The sequence below is a fragment of the Neolamprologus multifasciatus genome, chromosome 18, assembly GCF_963576455.1.
Source record: "Neolamprologus multifasciatus chromosome 18, fNeoMul1.2, whole genome shotgun sequence".
In the NCBI taxonomy this organism is placed as follows: Eukaryota; Metazoa; Chordata; class Actinopteri; order Cichliformes; family Cichlidae; genus Neolamprologus; species Neolamprologus multifasciatus.
Genome location: NC_140456.1, coordinates 17800607 through 17821486, shown reverse-complemented (window position 1 = coordinate 17821486; position 20880 = coordinate 17800607). Strand labels below are relative to the sequence as shown.

Genomic DNA, 20880 nt, shown 5'->3' with positions numbered 1-20880 from the left:
CCAGTGCCCTGAGGGCCACTCAGAATAGAAGCCTGGATAGAAGCAGCACGTGCTGCAGTGACGACTGCTGAGCCTCTAGCTAAGTCAACTCTGAAAGGCTGCCGTTCACAGACAGTAGACTTTCTCCTCCAACATGACAGATGTCGTTTCGGTTTATATCATCCACGTTTCTTTGAAACCGACTTATCAAATGGACACAGACTAACTACTCTCTACACCTGCAGTTAACTAGATTACCCAATGTTATAACTCGTGATGTCAGGTTACCAAGCTGTTGGACTGTCCCTTGACTTCTTCTGACTCTCTAATCCTAAGAAGATTGCCTCTGAATGACATTTGAGCCCCTATCAGCAGGCTACAAAGACATCATGAACCAGTACAGTCTTATGTGGTCGGGGTAATCCTTTTTAACTCCACATTCTTTTTCTCTCCCTGTTACCTCTGCTCTCCTCTCTTCTTTGCTTTCCACTCCACCTCTTTTTTAGATGGTGTCCCAGAGAATCCACTCAGTTGATTTGTCCTGCTGCAGTCTGGAGCATCTTCCTCCCAATCTCTTTTATAGCCACGACCTGACCCACCTCAACCTAAAACACAACTTCCTGCCTGCAGATCAGCGGCTGCAGCAGCTGCAGAGGTACAGTGCCATTATAAGACTACTGTAAACACACCTGTGAATGAAAGAACAGACCTGAAGATTCACAATAGGTTGAGGAGGTGGTCTGGATGGGCCGGCTCGGGCAAGATGAAAAGTAAAGAAAGATATGGTTTACAAAAGCTTAGCGTAACTTAACAACAGCTGGAGTTGAGATAGGCTTTTGTACAATATGGAGGAGACAAGACACCGACACAGTGAGGCTTCAATGGGAACAGCAAGTCACGGCTGGCTGGTTTTGGAAAGCTTTAGCTTTTGCCTGCAATTTGCAAGCCATCGACCTGAGCAGTCTAGGACTGGGGCCATTGGCACACAGGGACCAAAGAGGCTAGACAGGGCTGTACCAGGCTAGGCCAAATCAGCCCAGAGCCCAGAAGGGTAGAAGTGTCTGCAGGGAAGCTTTTAATGTGCCTGGCCTCCCTCGCTCTTTCTCTCTGTGGGCACCATCTGCTGCATGCTTATCATGGTCGCAGATTAAAGACCACAGCCAAGATGCTGTATATGTGTCTCCACGTGTGTATGTGCACTTATGCATTTACAAATTAATATATTTGCACACTTGTTTCAACGTCTCTCTGTGGAGAAGATTACCATAAAATTGTTACCATTTGAATAGTGTGAATCTGGTGCCTGAGTATGTGTTAGCTGTGTGGAGTGTCGGTGTACGTGAGAGCTGCTTGCGTGTTGCATGCAACAGAAATAGTGGCTGCAGGCTCCTGATTTGGGGTCAGCGCATACAGAGTCTTGATATAGGATGGCGTGTTCCTTCATTTTAACATGGCTGCACTAAAGGAATCCGCGTGTGTGTGTGTGTAGCTGTGCATCTATGATCTTTCTCACTTGTGTGTCTTCGTGATAGAATATTGTGAATGAATGAGGTCAGGATTTTATGTTTTCCTACCACAGTCATTTTTTTGAGTCATCTTTTTTTTTTAAATCCCTGGCATAATGACTAATATTTTAAAAAAGATGATGTGAAGGGAAAATAGCTGGTTTTAATATCTGAGTGAAACACAGCTCCCCTGCTGGTCAAGTGAGAGACATCAATTTAGCCCTGCCAAATCTAAGTAGGCTCATCCGCATTTGACCCAGCATGACAGAAAATGAGGTCAGTAATGAGAAAGAGATGAATAGTTAGCTGAAAATAGAGAGGTTCTAACAGAACTGCGCAGCAGAGTTACTCGAGTACTCGCTTTCCCCAGAGAGACTGAAGTCCAAAAAGCTGGACTCAAGAACAATAATACTCTGTATGCAGCCTCTATAAATGTGGGTGTGTGTATGTTTTTGTGTGGACTGTTGTGTGAGAGTCTGTTTTGGTTTCTGTATAAACACTAGCTTTCCTCTAACATCTGACGTGGGGTTATATTATAGTGTCTTTTATTTTTCCAAGAGCAATGGAACGTGAACCTGCCTCATGGCTCCTCCCCCCTCTGCCCCTTTCTATTTTCTTTCTGGCCAAATACTAACTGGTGGGTGATTTGCCAATCAGATATGCATAATCAGTTGTCTCGGATACTAGCGCTCTCCTCTGGCATGGGACTGCCTTCCCAGCATGCATCTCTTTTTGAGACAGAGGTTACCACTCACTGAGGGGAATGGCTGATGTTCCATGAATTTCATTGAACCTTTGGCCTTTTTTATTTACATATTTATGATAGCTTATCGAGTTATGAAGGACATAAAAGTCATTGAAATGAAGCGATGAAAGGCCAAGTGACCGGATTAAAGTTCCGACTGGTGCGCTCCTGCTGATGAGTAGCAAACATATAATTAAACGTATAAATAGCTAACTGATAATTCTCTTTGAGGACACGACTTTTAGCAAAAACATATTGCAAACAGTTGCTTCACTGGCTTTTTAAAAATAATTAGCGCTGCTTTAAATAAATAAGAATGTAAGTAAGGTCAAAGCAGAGTAACATGAGAAGACAGAATGTCACAGCATGACAAAGACGCGTAGGGACTGTGAGGAGGGGGTGTGAGTGTTACTCAGCAGATTGCAGGGGCTGATTTAATGGTGGAATGACATTTTCCCACATGCTCCGCATCCCCTGCCTGCAGGAGTCACCCTCAGCTGGAAATTCTCTGTCACTCTAATCAATAACCCGACGTCTAGGCTGGCTGCCCCCCCATATCACTGTGATATACTGTGTATATGTGTGTGTAACCTGTATGTGTATAGCGCGGAAAATCAAGTGCCACTGTTAGCAGCTGCTCCTGCGTGCGGTGCTAATATGGCACGCTTCTCATCTCCAGATGCCTAGCTGAGCTCTCCGTGATAGATGATAGCAGGTCGCATGCGTGTGTTGGCATGTGTGTAAATGGATAAATAAAGACAGAGCGAGCCAACTCCTGTGAAGGTCACTGATCTGCCAAAGGGCCAGCACGCTGAAAGCCACTGGTCACTGGTGTTTAAACGAACAACAGGCGTCTTTGCTGTGTTTGTTTGCTAAACATTCAAACGTGAAGGTTTAGCTGTACTATGAAGGAAGGGTTTGTTTATGGGTGTGTTGAATCTCACTCTGTGCTCACTTTAATTAAAAAGCATGGGTAAACTACACTTAGTTGAGATGTATAGATTTTTCTCTCTTGCAAAACTAACAGGATGAAACCACACTCTTCAATCACCCTTGTCTTTTCGTTAATACTTTTATTCACTGTGTCTAGATTTTCTCGTCTTCGGAGCCTCAATCTCTCCAACAACCACCTTGGCCAGTTCCCCCTGGCTATCTGTGACATACCCACTCTGACAGAGGTCAACCTCAGCTGTAACTACTTGGCCTCTGTCCCCAGCTCTGTGGGTGCCATGACCAAGTAAGTAAAAAGAAGAACATACTGAGAACACAGAAGTTTTTTTGTTTTGTTTTTTTACCAAAACTTTGAAAACCAAGGGTAGTCATGACTGTAAAATCAAAATATTTTATAGAGTCAGAACATGAATATATCTGAGTTTTAGTTCAGAAGGATTTTTTTACTTTTGCTTTTGCTTTTTGTGTTTACTTTGCTTGTTAACTATATGCAGTGGCAGTGCATTAAGTCCTTGGGAATTGCCCAACTCTGTTCTGTACAGAACTGAAGCTTCTGACTTGGGGCAAAGCTTACTTACATAGATGCCATTTGAGTTTGACTAATGAACCTTTTCGTAGACCAACCACATTTTTGCCTCTTTAAGCATTTACATAGTCAAATCTGAAAGTTACCTGGCAACAGTCACGTGACATGGCAACCACAATGATATATACATTCCTACTTCCAACATATAAGAAAACACCATAAGCTGTACATGTGATTCTGTGGTTTTTGCTGTAGTTCTCGAGTGTTCCCAGAGTCTTTTACTATATTATTGAGCAGATTTGTCATTATGAATGCCGTTTTGTCCGTGTCTTGTTTTGGTGAACACCTTAAGTTTTTTAAAAAAAATTCCAAGCTACTTACGTTTCTAAGAAATACTTTTTTTGGCTGTACAAAATTTCATAATTCTGAGCCAGCATTTGAAGAGGATGGAACATAGGTAATGTTGTTAGCTCAATGGCACTTTTTTCTCCTTTTCTTTCCATTACTAGTCATTCCCTGTAGAAAAAAACCCCCATTACTGGCTCTTTAAAGCAGTGACAAAACATATACTTAAAAAATAAAGTCAGGACTTTGACCTTTAAAATCCTTGCACATTTGGTCGATTTTACTCCACTTTGAATTTAGGGATTACGGGAATCAGTCTAGTAACTAGGGCAGAACTTGCAGTCTGGGTAATAATAGAGGTCCTTTAACTCAGCCTTTCTTCAAAACCTACAGGTATGTTTGCGCATAAGAAATTAATCTCTGGAAATTATCTAGCATACCTGTAAATTCCTGAAGTGGCCAGTAGTGCATTTATGCAGCTACTGCCATCTACTGGGCATCAAGTTCACTGAGTTTTGGAAATGGCAATTGTTTTTTTTAGTCCTGCTTGATACAACATGTCACAACAAGCACACTAACTATATATAGACATACAATTGTGGTCTTTCTGTGTGATCTGTGTGATTTTTCATTAATTATGCCAACTGTCTAATCACATGTATTTGTCTCAGTTTGCAGACATTCCTACTGGATGGAAACAGCTTAAATGAACTGCCCAATGAGCTGGGTTCCTTGCAGAGGCTGAGTTACTTGGGCCTTTCCTTCAATCAGTTCAACCACGTGCCCCAGGTGCTGGAGCGGCTGTCCTCCATGGAGAAGCTCTGCATGGCTGGCAACCACCTAGAGACTCTTACCCTGCAGAATTTCAGACTGCTCCATGTCAAACACATCGACCTAAGGTATGACATGGTGTCCTAATTATTACCCATTTATTCACTATGAAGACGAGAACAGCATGTCCTAAGAGTTTGTCCCAGGGTTACATGTGACACTGAGAACATGCACACACTCGTAAATACTAGAAAACAAAAATAAAAGGAGGAAGCCAAAACACAAGCAGATTGCCAGACAGCACAAAACGGGGAAATCATTTGCCTACCGCGTCTCTCGTTGTCTGAAAAAGTGCAGAGCTGGTGTGACTTGCACTATTTTACAGTTAATACTTTACTTTTTCTTACTTTTCTTGGCCGGGGTTTGTAAATTAGTTGTTTTCTGTCCAGCATCAACACATTTTTGGACAAAGATCACTCGGTGTCACTGATGAGCTTACATTTCACACAACATTGTGAAACTCTGCTTTCTTAACAAAGAAGTGCAGTTATGAATGATTTGATGTTCTGAAAGGAATTTCTGTTTAATAAATTTAAAAAGCTCCTTTTGGTGGATTTGAAGTTGTTCTTAAGGCTGGAAAAAATTGTAAACTTTTTAATCCAGCTAAACTGAGCAGAGCCAGTTCTGGACCAAAGTCACATATTTATGCCTCTTTTATCTCTTATTCATTCTTGGGTTCTTATCGATTGAGCGCAATTCAAGATAAACTGTTAACACTCAGGACCAGACTACTAAACAAACTGATTAAACTGCACAATATATCAGCAGTCACCCCAGGCATGTTCCCTGCTGTAAAGGCCAAAGCCTGTGCACTTGGATGAACCTTTACCTCCTTCATGCCTCCTCTTGTCAGGTTGAATAAAATCTCCATCATGGTGCCGGACGAGCCTGACCTACTGAGGCACGTGACCCAGCTGGACGTGAGGGATAACAGGCTGACGGAGCTGGACGCCTCGGTCTTCCCCAGGCTGGAGGTGCTTCACTGCGAAAGGAACCACATCACCAGCCTGAAGGCTAAGGGCTGCTTGCTCAAAGGCATCTACGCCTCCAACAATGGTGAGTTTGGCTTTAATGTGACCTCACACATTTCTAAACTGAAATCACTGATTTGTATCTTTCTTTTCTGAATTTCAACACATAATGTATGTGTGTGTATGTGTGGATATGTAACACCTCACAGACATCACCATGTTTTTATATATATTACTTCCATGTTCGTCTGCATACACCCTTAATCCTCATCAGTGCAGCAGTCTCACATCATTCCTCTCTAACATGTCATCACCATCCTCCCCTGCCTAATGCTTCCCCCATTTTCCATTTACCTGCATTTATAATAGACCTTTGTAGGAGACCTTGTCTGTCCTTGCTGTAAGTTAATGTGTTTGGATTTCTCCCTACAGAGCTCCGACTGCTAGATGTCAGCCCTGTGCCCTCCAATCTGAGTTACATGGATATCTCGAGGTGAGAGAAATTCCAGAAATGTACATGAATTTAAAAAATGAATAAATAAAACAGAAATATTTGGAAGTTCCTTCTGAAAGTAAATGCATCTTATTTACAGTACATCTGCCCTACAAGAGCGGAAGGGCAGCAGTTGTTCAGTGTGATGCTTTAAAGATTGTGCAACTACACGAAATTAGGAAATACACGGTCTCTGCAAGTGGAGTGAAATATAAACTTAGAGAGGTCATTTTTAACCATGCTAACCCTGACCTACTGTAGCTGTAGTCAATAAAATGCACGAACTAATCACTGCACTTTAAAATACCTTTAAATCAAAATGCTAGTCTTAAAGAATTTACCCATAAGTCACACAGAGCTTACTTCTTTTCACTTTGTCTTTAACTTCTTAAAAGGGCAGTGTCCACGAGACTGTCACACTTAAGAAAGATCACATCTTTTAAAAGTTGTATTTATCTTTTTTTTAATCTTTTGTTTAGCTGTTTATCTTTTGGTAAACTGAATCTGAAAGATAGTAAAATGTAAACAAACAAACCAAAACTGAAGTTTAATATATGGAGCGTTGCAGACTGCTAGGATTCATCATCATCCTCTCTCCTTCTCTTCCCTCAGGAACCATATGGAGTCCTTGCCAGACTGGCTATGTGAAGCTAAGAAACTGGAAGTCCTGGATGCGAGCCACAACCTCATTGCTGAGCTACCGGCGCGGTGAGTGTCTCACACAGCAAAACCTGTAAATGCTGTACAATGCTGCATTATTCCCCCTGCCCTTTGCTGGCCTGTCATTTATCCCCCAAAAGGCCTCATAAATCACACAGATAGCCTATAACCTCCGCAGCATCCATCCATTCTCTTCTCCTTTATGTACCCTTTTAGAAGGTCAGTTGAGTTGCACCTCTTCGTCTTTTCTATGTCTTACATCGGCTGTGTCAAACTTGCTCCACTCCTTTTCTTTTTCTTCCTTTCTCTCTCTACCTCTGCCCCCCTCATTGTCTGTAGATTTATTTTTTACCCAATAAGTGTCAGGATGATGAATTTCAGCCGCGGGCTCCACTAGAGGCACTGCTATTTTTTGATATTTTTTTTTCTCCCATTCTTATCCATACTGTCATCATCCTTCTGCACTATTGTCATTTTTAATACTGTTTCAGGCTTCCCCGGTTACAGTCGTTCAAGACCCGGTGTGGAAAAAAGTGTCACCTTATCTATTTACCAACCAGTCTATCGATCTATCTTTATCTATATAGCCATCTAGCTATCACTGTGTAACACTTTTTTTACACGTTTTTACGAGGGCCTTCCTGACTGTTTTTAATCTTCTAGCAGTGACCTAACCATCTATATGTTCTTCTTGCTGCAGGTTGTTATGCAGCAACAGTCTGAGGAAGCTCAGTGCTGGACATAACCAGCTGCAGAAGCTGCCTGAAAGAGTTGAGCGCCCTCTGCTGGAGGTTTTGGATGTACAGCACAATCAACTGGTTGAGTTGCCCTGCAACCTGTTCCTCAAATCTGACAGGTAGCATTTATTATCAGCTGAAAGTGATTTTTCTTTGACTAATGTTCACCTGACAAGAAGATTAAATGTAGGGACAGTGCAGGTAAATGAAGATAAAGCACAGAAATTCTAATTAGGAGTTTCCTGTGAAGGACAAGACCACCAAGGGCAAGGATGACAGGCAAATAAAAAACAATCAGTCTGTAGAAGGACATGTTTTTTACAGTGAAGTATTAAGTAAGAATTTATGGAGTAGTTTGCAATTAAAATGAATCATCTCAGTGTTGTCTGTCCCTCTCTGAAGGAGATTTTTTTTCTCCTTTCAGCTTACGATGCGTAAATGCATCAGCTAATAAGCTGGAGCACCTGCCACCATCCAGTCTGTCAGAGGAAAGCCACAGCATCCTGCAGGAATTCTACCTGACCAATAACCGACTGACAGACAAGTGTGTACCCATGCTAACAGGCCATACACACCTACGAGTTTTGCACATGGCCTACAACCATCTCCAGACCTTCCCGGCCAGGTAAAAAAGTCATATGTTAAAGGGGACTTATTCCTTTCCTTAATCTCTGTCATATATACTATATGCACAAAAGCAATGTGACGCATACCTACACACAAACTGCTCACCCATATATGCCCATGCTATAGTGATGCCTGTGCACAGTTTTTGGGCTGATGCTAATGCCAGAGGAAGTTGGGGACTCTGCAGTCACTGAGTCAGCACAACATTTTTAAAGATTTTTATGCACCCCAATCCACAACTTTGCATGCTCTTAGTTGCTTTTGTTCCTAAACACTTGCACTTTGCAATAACCCCACTTACAGTCGAGTAAGTATCTGGTAGTGATATAGGAACAAAGAAATTTCACCAACTGACTTGTTGCAATTAAACATCCTATTGCAGTGCCGTGCTTGAATTCAGTGAGCTCTTTAGAACGACCCATTCTCAAAGAAATTTTCTGTCAAGTCAGACTGCATGACTTACGTCCTTGATGTTGTACACCTTTTGCAATGGAACCGAAAACACCTGAATACAGAGATTAAGACGTGTGGCTCAATGTTTTCACATGTACCATTTCTGCTCTGGGATTGGTATGATGTCACTAACTTAACATATGCAACATGAAGGTCAGATGACTGCCACAACCAGGATCAATATGCCATTTCTACTGGGGTTTTTTTTGTCTTTTGACTAAGCAATTGATTGTTTCATTACTATTTTACACACTTGACTCCACCTACTGCTCTCTCTGATCTTTCAGTAAAATGGCTAAGCTGGAGGAGCTGGAGGAGGTGGACCTGAGTGGCAACATGCTGAAGACTGTCCCCACCACCATTATGAACTGCCGGCGAATGCACACACTCATAGCCCACTCTAATGCCATTGAAGTCTTTCCTGAGGTCATGCAGCTGATGGAGATGAAAGTAAGTCAGGGGCAATAATGCATATCTTTGATGCCCTGACTTTGTAATGCATGTGCATTTGTGCGAGTATTGACATCTGCTCTTTGTTGTCGTCAGTGTGTGGACCTGAGCTGTAATGAGCTGAGCGAGATCACTCTACCAGAGAATCTACCCCCAAAGCTCCAGGAGCTGGACCTCACTGGAAACCCTCGCCTAAACCTGGACCACAAGACTCTCGAGCAGCTAAAGTATATCTGGGGTTTTTGTTTTTGTTTTTTTAGTCCTGCAGTTGTTTTTTTGTTTTATATGCGCCATCATAGCCCCGTTAATGTGGCTTCAATTTGTACTTTGCATAGAGGGAATCTGAGTTACCACATGATGTATGTTTAGAATTTTATTTCACGTATGGCTGTTAGAAATACTTCAAGTGGTTTTCGTTTCTTTTTGCCCCCGAAACAGTGCGGTGAATTTGACCTTGTTTGCGTTTCCTTGTTTTTCAGCAATATTCGCTGCTTCCGTATTGATCCACCTCCGACCTTTTCATCGAGTGAGGCGTCTGGCGGGCCTGCTGTGTGGAGTCATGGTTACACAGAGGCCTCGGGCGTCAAGAACAAGTAAGCACAATTCAATCAATGATGAAATGACAACCAGCACCACCACACTCGCCCATTGAAGCTGCACTAATCGCAACCTCTTGAGAGTGCACATCGTTAAAGCCGTGCGACTCAAACGAAGGAAATGTTAAAGCGGTGCTCGTTGAAAGCAAGAACTGTGTATATTCACATCCTGTGTGGACTAAATTGCTAATTCAGCATTTGAAAGTGCGTTCTGATGGCAAGTCTTCTATATCAAGGTTCTGCTTTACAGTCAAAGGAGTCATTTAAGGCATTGCTTATGCATAGCATATGGAGTGACATGATAAATAGTTGCACAGGGGAGTTGTGGTCCTCAGAGCTCTCATTCTTTCCTCTTTCAGACTCTGTGTTGCTGCCCTTTCGGTAAACAGCTTCTGTGGGAGTCGTGAAGCTTTGTATGGTGTGTTTGATGGAGACAGGAATGTGGAAGTGCCCTACCTCCTGCAGTGCACAATGAATGATGTGCTGGCAGAAGAAATTCACAAGACGAAGAGCGAAGAGGACTATATGACCAACACGTTCCTTGTCATGCAAAGGTTTGCAATAGATTCTACATGCCTCATCTTCACTGTATGTAACAAATTTCTCATTTGCCTCAAAAACCTCATCCTCTTCCCGTCTTTCCTTCTTCCACCCTTGCAGGAAGCTTGGAACTGCAGGACAGAAACTGGGTGGCTCGGCAGCTCTGTGTCACATTCGCCATGACCCCACTGACCCTGGTGGCTGCTTCACCCTCACGACTGCTAATGTGGGAAAGTGCCAGGCCATTCTGTGCCGTGATGGAAAGCCGTTGTCTCTGTCACTCCTTCACAATGTAGGGCTGGAGGAGGAATACCGCAGGATCAGGCAGCACAAAGCTATCATCACTGAGGTAGAGATCTTTTTTTTTTCAGAGTACTGAAAAATTGGTGTAAAGTACATTCATGTAAATGCAGTATTACTTGCATCCTGCCTGAACACTGTATTGATTTGTATCTCTTTCTTTTTTTTCTTTTCTCCACAGGACAACAAAGTGAACGGTGTAACTGATTCTACACGAATCATGGGCTACTCCTTCCTCTACCCTTCTGTCATCCCTTGTCCCTATGTGCAGACAGTCACTCTAACCCCTCAGGATGAGTTCTTCATTCTCGGTAGCCGTGGCCTGTGGGATGCTGTGTCCCCCACAGAGGCTGTGGAGGCTGTTCGGAATGTCCCCGATGGCCTGGCTGCTGCTAAAAAGCTTTGCACATTGGCGCAGGGCTACGGCTGCACCGACAGCCTCAGCGCCGTCGTTGTGCAGCTCAATGTGAGTGAAGACTGCTGTTCCTGCTGTTGTTCTGACCCTCCCCAGCCACCTCCCAGTCCAGGCTTGGGACCTTATCCTCCATCGTCCTCTGCCATCAAGGAGAGACCCTCAGACGGCTCCCTCCCTGTTCCCCCCTCCTCCTGCAGTGAAATTAGCAGTGAGATTAGCACCAGCGAGATGAGCAGTGAGGTGGGCTCTACCGCCTCATCGGACGAGCCTCCACAGAGCTCCTTGGTCCTACTGCAAGAGCAGTCCCACCACCCTCACCTTCACTTGCACCATCAGGCCCACTTGCTGCCTCTACAGCACCAGCAGGCTCACACAAGTACCCAGCCCTGCCACTATCTTTTCCCGGGTTCAGAGCTGCCTTCATCCCGAAGCTGCTGTGCCCTCCACCCTGCCTGCTTAGCACACTCCTTTCAGAGGCAGCTCTCTAGTGCCACTTTCTCCAGCGCCCTTTCTGACAACGGGCTGGACAGCGAGGATGAAGAGCCCATCGCTGGGGTTTTCTCTAACGGTAGCCGTGTGGAAGTAGAGGCAGATGTTCACTGCCTGAAAGCACAGTCCTGCTTGTCCTCATCACCCAAAACACCGGTACCCTCATCCTCCAGTCAGGAGCGCAACCTGCTCACACTTCCCCCACCTCCTCCACCACCGTGCACCCCAGAGCCCCTAGAGGAGGGGATTGACATGAGCCAAGGGGAGGCTGAGAACGGGCTTGAAAGGGATGAGTCATGGCTGGGAGCTGGAGTGGGATGCGGGGATGGAGGGAAGCTAGCAGGCAAGAGAAGGGTTAATGGGTCCGTGGCACAGCAGGAAAAGAGCCACAACCTTATTGAGGTGGCTGCTGATGCTCCCTCCAAGAAGTCCGGGGGTTACTTCACAGCTCCAGCCCAACCTGACCCAGACGACCAGTTCATCATCCCACCTGAGCTGGAGGAAGAGGTGAAGGAAATCATGAAGCAGCATCAGCAGAAACAGCAGAAGCCTGCTGGGACAGATCAACCCACAGACTACTATGACACCCCTCTCTGAACAGCAGTACCAACTTTGGCCTCATCTTCTTTACATGAACTAAACTGGTCTGATTTTCCTACACATGGACACAAACAAATGAGATTCGGCGAGAGGCTGTAAAATGCACACTGAAAAGTTTCATCAAGCTTTTTCTGTGTAGTCTCTCTTCTCCACGCAGCCCTGTCATTGGAGAGAAATGCACTGTAACCCGCTCCAGTTATAGAATAAAACAAGCAAATGAGCCCTTTAATGATACTCAATCCTCTTGAAAAGCCTATGGACGCAGCTCCAAGTGTCCATGGTCGTGCCCTTCTCACAGACTGTGGAACATTTATTTTTTACATTAGACAACCAGCTGAGTATGTAATCAACACTAGTCTCTTTGCTATAGCATTAGCTTGCCACAACACTTGTTAATATAAATAACAATTCAATGGTTTGTTTGTTTGTTTTTTAAAGAACTTACCATATCTTTTAATGTGAAAGCAGTGAAGTTTCTGGAAGAACTTTTTAAAAGCAGAGACACATAATCTTTTTATTATCAGTGAACTATGTTGAATGGTACACCAATAATACCACATCTAACTGTTGTAGATAGGGCACTTACAATACTGTATTTCTTCAGTAAATCATGGCTCTTGGCCTGTAAAATGGCATAGAAATTTTTTTGTAGAAATTTTCAATACTAACTCCTAGGAGTTGCATACTCTTTATGGTGACTCAGTCACTTTTACTAATCTTCTCTGAGAGAAATGGTGATTTTTTTTTCTCCAATGATTGTAAATAAGAGAAATGTTGTATACTGAGGCTTTTAAAGGAACTGTATGTCGGTGAAGGTTTTAGTGGCGGGGAGGATGCGTTTGTTTGCAGTTATGGAGGTGTCACCCTCCCTTTCCCCTTTATCTTACAGTGTAAGCCCACACACACACACACACACAGACACACAAATGTAAATGTGCAGTAGCAGGTCAGAAAACCCAACATTCCATGCAGTATAACTACACTAAGTGGCTCTGGTTTGCTCCACTCCAATTGTGATGTCCTGTAGTCATCACTGCATCTACTGAACACTAATCGACCGATCTTTGCATGCACACACACACACCCATGCAGACATGACATGCATACAAGCACACATACACAGACACTTGGTTAATATTAGTCCCACCTCCCTCCTACAGTAACTGTTATCACCGGCATGACTGTGTCAAGTTCAGTAATACAAACAAATATATCCACATGGAAAAGAAACAACACAAATGTTCCTGTCTTTGGTATAATAAATTTTAAATTTGTGAATATACCTCATGTTGTCTAGGACTGTTTTTTAACAAATGAATTCATACATAAAATCAGATTATCGTGATTTTTTATTAATTTTTTTGATACACTAATAATGATGCATCGCTCTGCTGTGTTTCCACTGAATGACCAGTAAGGGGCAGTCTAATGTAATATTTTGATCCAGTACAGAATACAAAAGTCTTATTTCTATATCATCAAAAGCCTTGTTTTTTACAGTATTTAGCAGGGAAAAAATATTTTAAACATTTTCAACTATTTTACTCATTTTTTTTTTTTTGTTTTTGCTGTGTTCTTCTGTTCACCAAGTTGTCATTGTGAAGTTCAGGGTTTGCCTCTTGAAGTCTCTAACTAGCATGTGAGTTCAGGATGATGGCGTTATTATTATTATTCATGCGTTTTATATACTTTTTCTTCACGCAGATGACACTGACTACTGTAACTACCAACATTACTCCCAGTACAGATAGAGAAGAGGCAAGTGCAAGGGTGGTTTTGTCACTGTTGGACCCTCTGTGCTGACATCTGTCCCCGTAGTACCACCAGTCGTCACCCACGTCACACCTGGACACCAGAAGAAAAGGATGAACATGAGAGACAGAAAACATACTTGAAGGTTTACCCAGTATTCACCACGTAGCTGATCGTGATGGTGGAAATTAGAGAAGGCTAAAGGTACAACTGAAACATTTGTGTGTTATTTGTATTTTAAATGTTGAATACCATAAGATCTTCAAGGGAATACAAACAGACATTTTGTGAAATACGCTCATACATTTACAAGGAGTTACATGAATCTGGTACCACTTTCATGACCACATTGTAAATATGTAACTAGAAACAATGAGTGACATCTTCCTGAACTGTGTCCAAAGGTAACAAAGTTAACAAGTAGAACTAGCAAAAAAAAAAACAGTATAAAACCTGAAATCTGGCATGACATATAATTTTGATTTGATGTGTAACAGGTTGTTTGACTGTCCAAACTAATCAAGCGCTTGACACTCTTAATGTGCTTGCTGACAGGACATAATTAGTTCACGGTGATATAAAACACAATATGAGAGGTTCAGTAGCACCTCTCAATCTTTTTTCTAAATAGGTGCTGTAGGTAAATTTTGTTACCACAGTCACTTAAGTAAGCGGCCTGAAAGCTATTTTTAAAACAAGTGTTTAACTGTTGCCAAAAATGGACAACACATTGATATAATATTAAAGTGTGTTAACGTCCATACTTAAAAAGCAATTGTGCAACATTTTAATCAGACATTTTTTGGTAAATGCCGTGAAGTTACTCAGCATAGTGGATGACATCAAAAGTGCTCACCTGCAAGCAGGTTTGCCTTCATCCACGACACAGACACCGCCATTCTGGCATTGCACATTGTAGCAAACTTCAGAAGGTGTGGTGGTGACAGGCTGTGAAGTTGTAGGAGGCAGGGGCTGGCTCACAGTTAAATGGGACACATCTGAAGAAGAGGAGCAAATGAGACAGCAGGTTAAAGAAACCCACGTGAAAGAGCTAACTGTTTGGATTACCTGCTGTGACCTGACCTGAGGGTTAATAAATCCTAGATGTGATCATGTATGCTGAATTACATAGTCCTACTTGTGCTGCTTGCGGAATTAGCATTACAGAATATGTTCGGATTTACAAAAAATGGTACATTTACAAAATTAAAATGCATCTTGTATATCTGGTGCTTTTACCCTCCATGGTGAGGAGGAAGATGGCATCTCCTCCCTTGATAAAATCTCTGCTTTTAGCTCTGAGGTGGGTGAGATACGCTGCAGTTCCTGAGCCTAGCCCTCGGAAATACTTTGATCCGTCTGTATCTGTGACCTCAATGCCAACCTTACGAGGATCATCCCAGAAAAATTCATCAGAGCCTGTTAAAAAGAATATTAAAAGAGTGCAAAAACTGTAATACAGCAAAAAGCCATGATTTCATGATTTGTTTGTAATTTGCAAACAATTTCTGTGACTCTTTTTGAAAAAGGTTAAAATGACTGTACCTGCTACCTTCATGTTGGGGTCAGTGGTGATGCTGCGCTGGTTGGACATGCGCTTTTGAATGTTTGGGTGCTGGTCCATTAGCATCATGGTTATCTGTTTCCAAGGACATGGCCATATCTGTCCTGTGTCCCCTTCACTGGCCACCAGATGAGCATAGGCTGACAACTGCCCCTGGTAGCCCTCTCTACCGCTGGGGTAAAGCATCATTTGGAAGGTATAACCCTCTTTAGAGGTGAGTAGGGGGCTAAATATAGGTGTGTTTATTGGGGTGTTTTCCATAACATGACTGAAGTTTTTAACTCTCCAAATAAACTCTGGGCAGGTGGTCTCTGAAACATTGATGTCATCCAAAGACTGTCCACCTGATGGGGACCCAGCTTCCACTTTGGTCCCTTCAAAGACTACGCGGAATTTCATTTTAGCATCTAGACTGACGTGGTGCAGTTGCCAAAGCTCCTGAGGGGACCCTGTTATGGCACATGAGGTAAATGCACTGAATGTATTAAAAAGCAAGTGTACAAACCTTATATTTCAAGCAATATTCTGACAGTAGATTGTGAACAGAAGTAAGATTTCCAAAATGTCACCTTCTATGGTCTTTATAAGGCGCAGACTTCCATTAGGGTTAGCTTTGTCATACTCTCTGACATACACCTTCAGTGTGTCACTGGGCCCAGCACTGTTGTAATAGAAGAACTGCAGACATTGGTAGCCTCTTTTGGGGTAAAGCAATCTACTTTCCAGCAGAGCTTTGTCCCCGGTATTGGCTCTGCCGGTGCTGAAGTGCATAAAATACCCAGAGCCTAAAGATATAAGTTTCACTTCATTAATAGGTTCGGTATCTAAGCATGTTTGCACAGTGGATAATAAGACATAAGAGTACTCAAGCCAATCCAAAGCTACAGTGGCTTGCAAAAGTATTTGGCCCCCTTGAACTTTCCCACATTTTGTCACATTACAGTCACAAACATCAATCATTTGAGGCCGTCACAGAGCAGCTGTATTTGTACTGACATTAGATTACTCCCAGGTGCACTCTATTTAGTCATTAGCACTCATCAGGCAATGTCTATGGGCAACTGACTGCACTCAGACCAAAGCGGGCTGAATAATTACGCACACCCCACTTTGCAGTTATTTATTTGTAAAAAAAATTTGGAATCATGTATGATTTTCGTTCCACTTCTCACGTGTACAACACTTTGTATTGGTATTTCACGTGGAATTCCATTAAAATTGATTCATGTTTGAGGCTGTAATGTGACAAAATGTGGGAAAGTTCAAGGAGGCCGAATACTTTTGCAAGCCACTGTAAAACTGAAACATAAACTAGTTTCACATTTTACAAGTCTGTGATTAAAAAAAAAAAAAAAGTGTTTAGTGTGAGCTCATAAACAAGAGACCACACTAAATATGTCCACATGTTCCTATGAAGATATTTTTTCAAATGTTCTATGCAGAGAATATTTTGGTACACTAAGAAGTATCTGAACATTGTTTTCAGAAAGAATTGTAAAAATATGAACCTATCCTTTCATACATTTCATAGTAGATTGTTCTCACCAGTGCATTTGCCCATGTTGGAGTAATCAGTGTCAGGCCCTCCAGTAGCTGTTGTAACCCTGTCCCAATCTGCCTGATCCCCTTGTCCCTGTATCATACCACAGATGTTTTCACGTTCAAAGTCGCACGAGTCCAGAAAGGTGGAACCTTGAGCTGCAGAGCAGATTTCATAAACACACACAAACAAGTGTTGCAGCACTTTGAACCGCAATAAACTAGAAAAAAATCAAGGGACAAGCCATGTCATGAACATCATTATTGATGAATGTAACAAAACATGAAGTTGAACAGATCAGTACTGCAGGTACAGGACAAGTTGACTTTTATAATGGAGAAAATAAAATAATACTTGTGCACTGACTGCTGAATCTTACTGCAGTTATAGAGGCGGTTCAGCTTGAGCAGGTCACTGTCGCTGAACTCTATACGCTGGCCAATGATGTCACTGAAAGCAGGGATCTTGGTGACGATGGTGGGCTCCGTGCCGTTCTGAAAAGCAGTTTTACTGTAGTGCATCATGGAGCTGTAGTCGTAGGGGACGCCCAAAGAGCTGGAGGTGGTGTCATCATAGGTGTTAAAATTGTGTCCTTTACCTGCAAATTGGACATACATAAAGGCGCCATTGCAGTTTCATCCATTGTGACATTGCATTACTTATTATTTCATCCATATGACTTGGACCATAAATGCTGCTTATCAACAGGTGTCAGAGACTGCTGACTTATCAAAGCACTCATATAACAATACTTGGGTAAACAGGTACGTCATGAAGAAATCACCACATAAAGAGATAAAACTTTATGAGAGGATGAACAGCCAGTGTTTAAACACTGTAGTTTGGTTGGATGAATAACAGTAACAATACCCTCTGTAATGCGGTCCCACATGATTTCGACATAATCATCACGGTCTGCCCTGGACTGCTCGTGCCAGAAACCCAACGCATGAAGGAACTCATGTTCAATGGTGGCAATGCGGTCACAGTTTGTTCCTATAGACAGTCTCTGCTTCCCAACATGCCGGTTGCCAACAGAGGAGAAACAGCTTATGGAAAGAAAATGAGGCTTTTGTGAAGATCAGATAAACTCCCAGGGTCTTCTCTCCAATACTTTTCTGTATAAAAGTACAGAATAAATACACTCACTGGCCTCTCTGTTAGGTACAGCTAATCATCTGCTTCTTAATGCAAATATCTAATCAGCCAATCAAATGGTATCAACTCAGTGCAGTTATGCATGGTCAAGTCAACCAGCGGAAGTTGAACTAAACATTCGGATAAGGTAGAAAGGTAATTTAAATGATTTTGAGTGTCCTGTGGTAGTTGGTGCCGGATGGGCTGGTATGAGTGTTCCAGAAACTGCTGATCTACTGGGATTTTCCCACACAACCATCTCTAGAGTTTAGAGAGAAGTATCCAAAAAAGAGAAATACCCAGTGATTGGCAAAAATGCCTCCATGATGTCAGAGGTCAGAGGAGAATGGCCCGACCTGTTCGACTTGAGAGAAAGGCAACGGTCACTCAATTAAACAATCAAATTATCTCTGAATTGACAACATGTTGAACTTTTAAGCAGATGAGCTACAGCAGTAGCACACCGAGTACCGCTGCTGTCAGCAGAGAACATGAAAATGGAAAAAACTAGGCAAAACATTGGCTGGTATGATGAGTCTTGATTTCTGATATTGCACTTAGAAAGCCAGGAATATTTCTAGAACCTTATTGAATCTATGCAGTAAAGAATCAAGGCACTACTGAAGGGCAAAGGGGAACCAACATGGTACAAGCAACGTATACTTAACAGAGTGTCCAATGAGTGTATATAATCCATCTAAAAAGAGATTTTAGAAGAATACGTTCTTCTTGCCTTACCCATCCCCTTTAAAGACAGAAATGTAGTTTGCTTCTCCGCTCCATGGCTTAAAGTCGATGCAGGTCTTGAGCCGGTACTGCTCAAAGGCCTTGAGAATCACACCTTTTGCATTGATCTCTGTGTACAAAATGAAAAATCAGTTTTATTATAGTTGAAAAAAGTTCTTTACGGTACCTTTTTTTAAGAACAACTGTAAGCCCCTGCTGAGTTATGATTACAGATGACACCCATACCCATATATTTTTGTGAAAGCACAAAAATATTGATAATAAAATGTGTTTAAATATCCCATTTATGACATTTGTTTTTTTTTATCTAAATTTTATCATTAATATTGTTTCCAAAAGCCATTAATAACATTGCATTTAGTCAAAAAGTTTTTATTCTTTATTCTATTTTACTCTATTTTTAACTGCTTCAGATTTCATTGGCTTGTTAAGTAATACAATAATACATAATCTGAAAAGATTATGTTTTTTTTTCAAGTGCTTGAAAACAAATAACAGGAACAAGATTCATTTTAAAAACATTAAATACTTGTAAACACAGAGCTAATAAAAATAATGCACATGTTCTCATTTATTTTGCTTCATTTATGCCACATGACTGTATATGTAAATATACTGTACTGTAGAGGCTTAAGTATGAAGCTAAATAATTTCAAATTGTAAAAAAAAAAAAACCCAAACAAACAAGAAAAAACAAACAAACTCGCTTTTACCCAAGTCATCTTGCATGTAGTATGGGATTGTCTTTGGCCACCTGTACTCTTCCCCTATTATAGAATTTCGAGGTTGCTTCTGCCACAGCCACAAAGAACAAACCACAAACAAAAGAACAAAATATTGAGCCATTGTTGAACTTTAATCCAGTCCCTTAATTTGTGTAGATGGGGAAAGAAGTTCAATTAAGTTACCTCATCAAGAACTATGTCCCCTTCTGCAAGGTTCAACCCTGCCTCTTATGAGATTAAAGCACAAAGAAAGTTTAAGAGAACTGAATTTGGAATTTGGAAGAAAAAGAGAACATTTTCTTCTGGTGTTTTTTTTTTCTGTTTCTTTTCTAAAATACCTTCATTGATATCAAAAATGTCAAGGTCCCGTCCACCGTCCACATCATAGACTGTAAAAACAAAGCAGTCATTTAACATGAAAATTAGTAAAAAAGTAACAAAAACAGTTAAAGTAGCCTTTGCTTGTTTGAGAAAAAAAAACTTACCTAATAATTTTGCTGCTGGCTAAATATTAAAATAAATGAAAAAGGAATAATGGTTATTGATTTTCAAGTGTATAAAAGTCAACTTTTAAGTTCTCCTAAGACCACTTCTGATAATAAAAACTAAACAAAATGACAATTTCTCACCAAGCAGAGTGTGGTACCACAAAGGAGGCATGCAGTGTAAAGGATGAGCACACCTGTAGGTTCCCTTCCTGCCATGCCATAGAATCTCCCTCTACAAGAGTGTCCAAGTAAGATGTACTGAGCTCTGATGGGCATTCAGGAAGAAGAAATCAGAAAAGTGCATTTGGGGTGGAGAAATAAAATGTGTTCACAAGTCAATAACTGACAGAGCTATAATGGGCTCAAGTTAAACTACAACTTCAATCCACTCTGGTATCAGCCAATAAATCTTTGCACATTTGCGAGCAGCAGGCCTGATATAAGACATGTTGAAATCTGATGATTTCTCCTGATCTATGTGTACATTTCTGTTTGCAGGACATGTACTGTTATTATTGATTTCTATCTACACTACATTAAAGTCAGCAACACTGTGAGTGCTGCTGACTTCAACTGAGGATATTGTTGGGTGATAGAAGGAATACTTTGAAGATCTCCTTAATTCCACTGACACGTCTTCTATAGAGGAAGACGTGCCAGTGGGAAGACAAGTGTTCTGACTCATGCATTACAGAGGGCAAGGTCACAGTGCAG

General features: G+C 41.8%; 2 protein-coding genes across 2 annotated transcripts in view; one reads left to right on the top strand and one right to left on the bottom strand.

Annotated features, from left to right (window-relative positions):
* Positions 1 to 13474, top strand: part of phlpp1 (PH domain and leucine rich repeat protein phosphatase 1) — a 46088-nt gene extending 32614 nt beyond the window's left edge. Inside the window, exons 4-17 of the mRNA XM_085139245.1 lie at positions 486 to 634; positions 3320 to 3466; positions 4723 to 4950; positions 5736 to 5938; positions 6286 to 6346; positions 6959 to 7054; positions 7707 to 7862; positions 8168 to 8368; positions 9111 to 9273; positions 9370 to 9500; positions 9753 to 9866; positions 10229 to 10423; positions 10530 to 10758; positions 10891 to 13474. Of these exons, the coding sequence (XP_084995371.1) occupies positions 486 to 634; positions 3320 to 3466; positions 4723 to 4950; positions 5736 to 5938; positions 6286 to 6346; positions 6959 to 7054; positions 7707 to 7862; positions 8168 to 8368; positions 9111 to 9273; positions 9370 to 9500; positions 9753 to 9866; positions 10229 to 10423; positions 10530 to 10758; positions 10891 to 12210 (3393 nt within the window). The 3' untranslated portion in view covers positions 12211 to 13474. The remainder of the gene's footprint in view (positions 1 to 485; positions 635 to 3319; positions 3467 to 4722; positions 4951 to 5735; positions 5939 to 6285; positions 6347 to 6958; positions 7055 to 7706; positions 7863 to 8167; positions 8369 to 9110; positions 9274 to 9369; positions 9501 to 9752; positions 9867 to 10228; positions 10424 to 10529; positions 10759 to 10890) is intronic.
* On the bottom strand, positions 13298 to 20442 carry LOC146497702 (meprin A subunit beta-like). The gene is made up of 14 exons (XM_085139246.1): positions 20308 to 20442; positions 20164 to 20182; positions 20017 to 20067; positions 19862 to 19905; positions 19667 to 19745; positions 18945 to 19062; positions 17940 to 18118; positions 17449 to 17667; positions 17075 to 17227; positions 16099 to 16314; positions 15511 to 15978; positions 15205 to 15384; positions 14822 to 14963; positions 13298 to 14058 (listed from the first exon to the last, which is right to left on the bottom strand). The coding sequence occupies exons 1-14, from the start codon at positions 20440 to 20442 to the stop codon at positions 13842 to 13844; spliced, it is 2220 nt and encodes a 739-aa protein (XP_084995372.1). The 3' UTR covers positions 13298 to 13841.
* Positions 20443 to 20880: the final 438 nt, after the last annotated feature.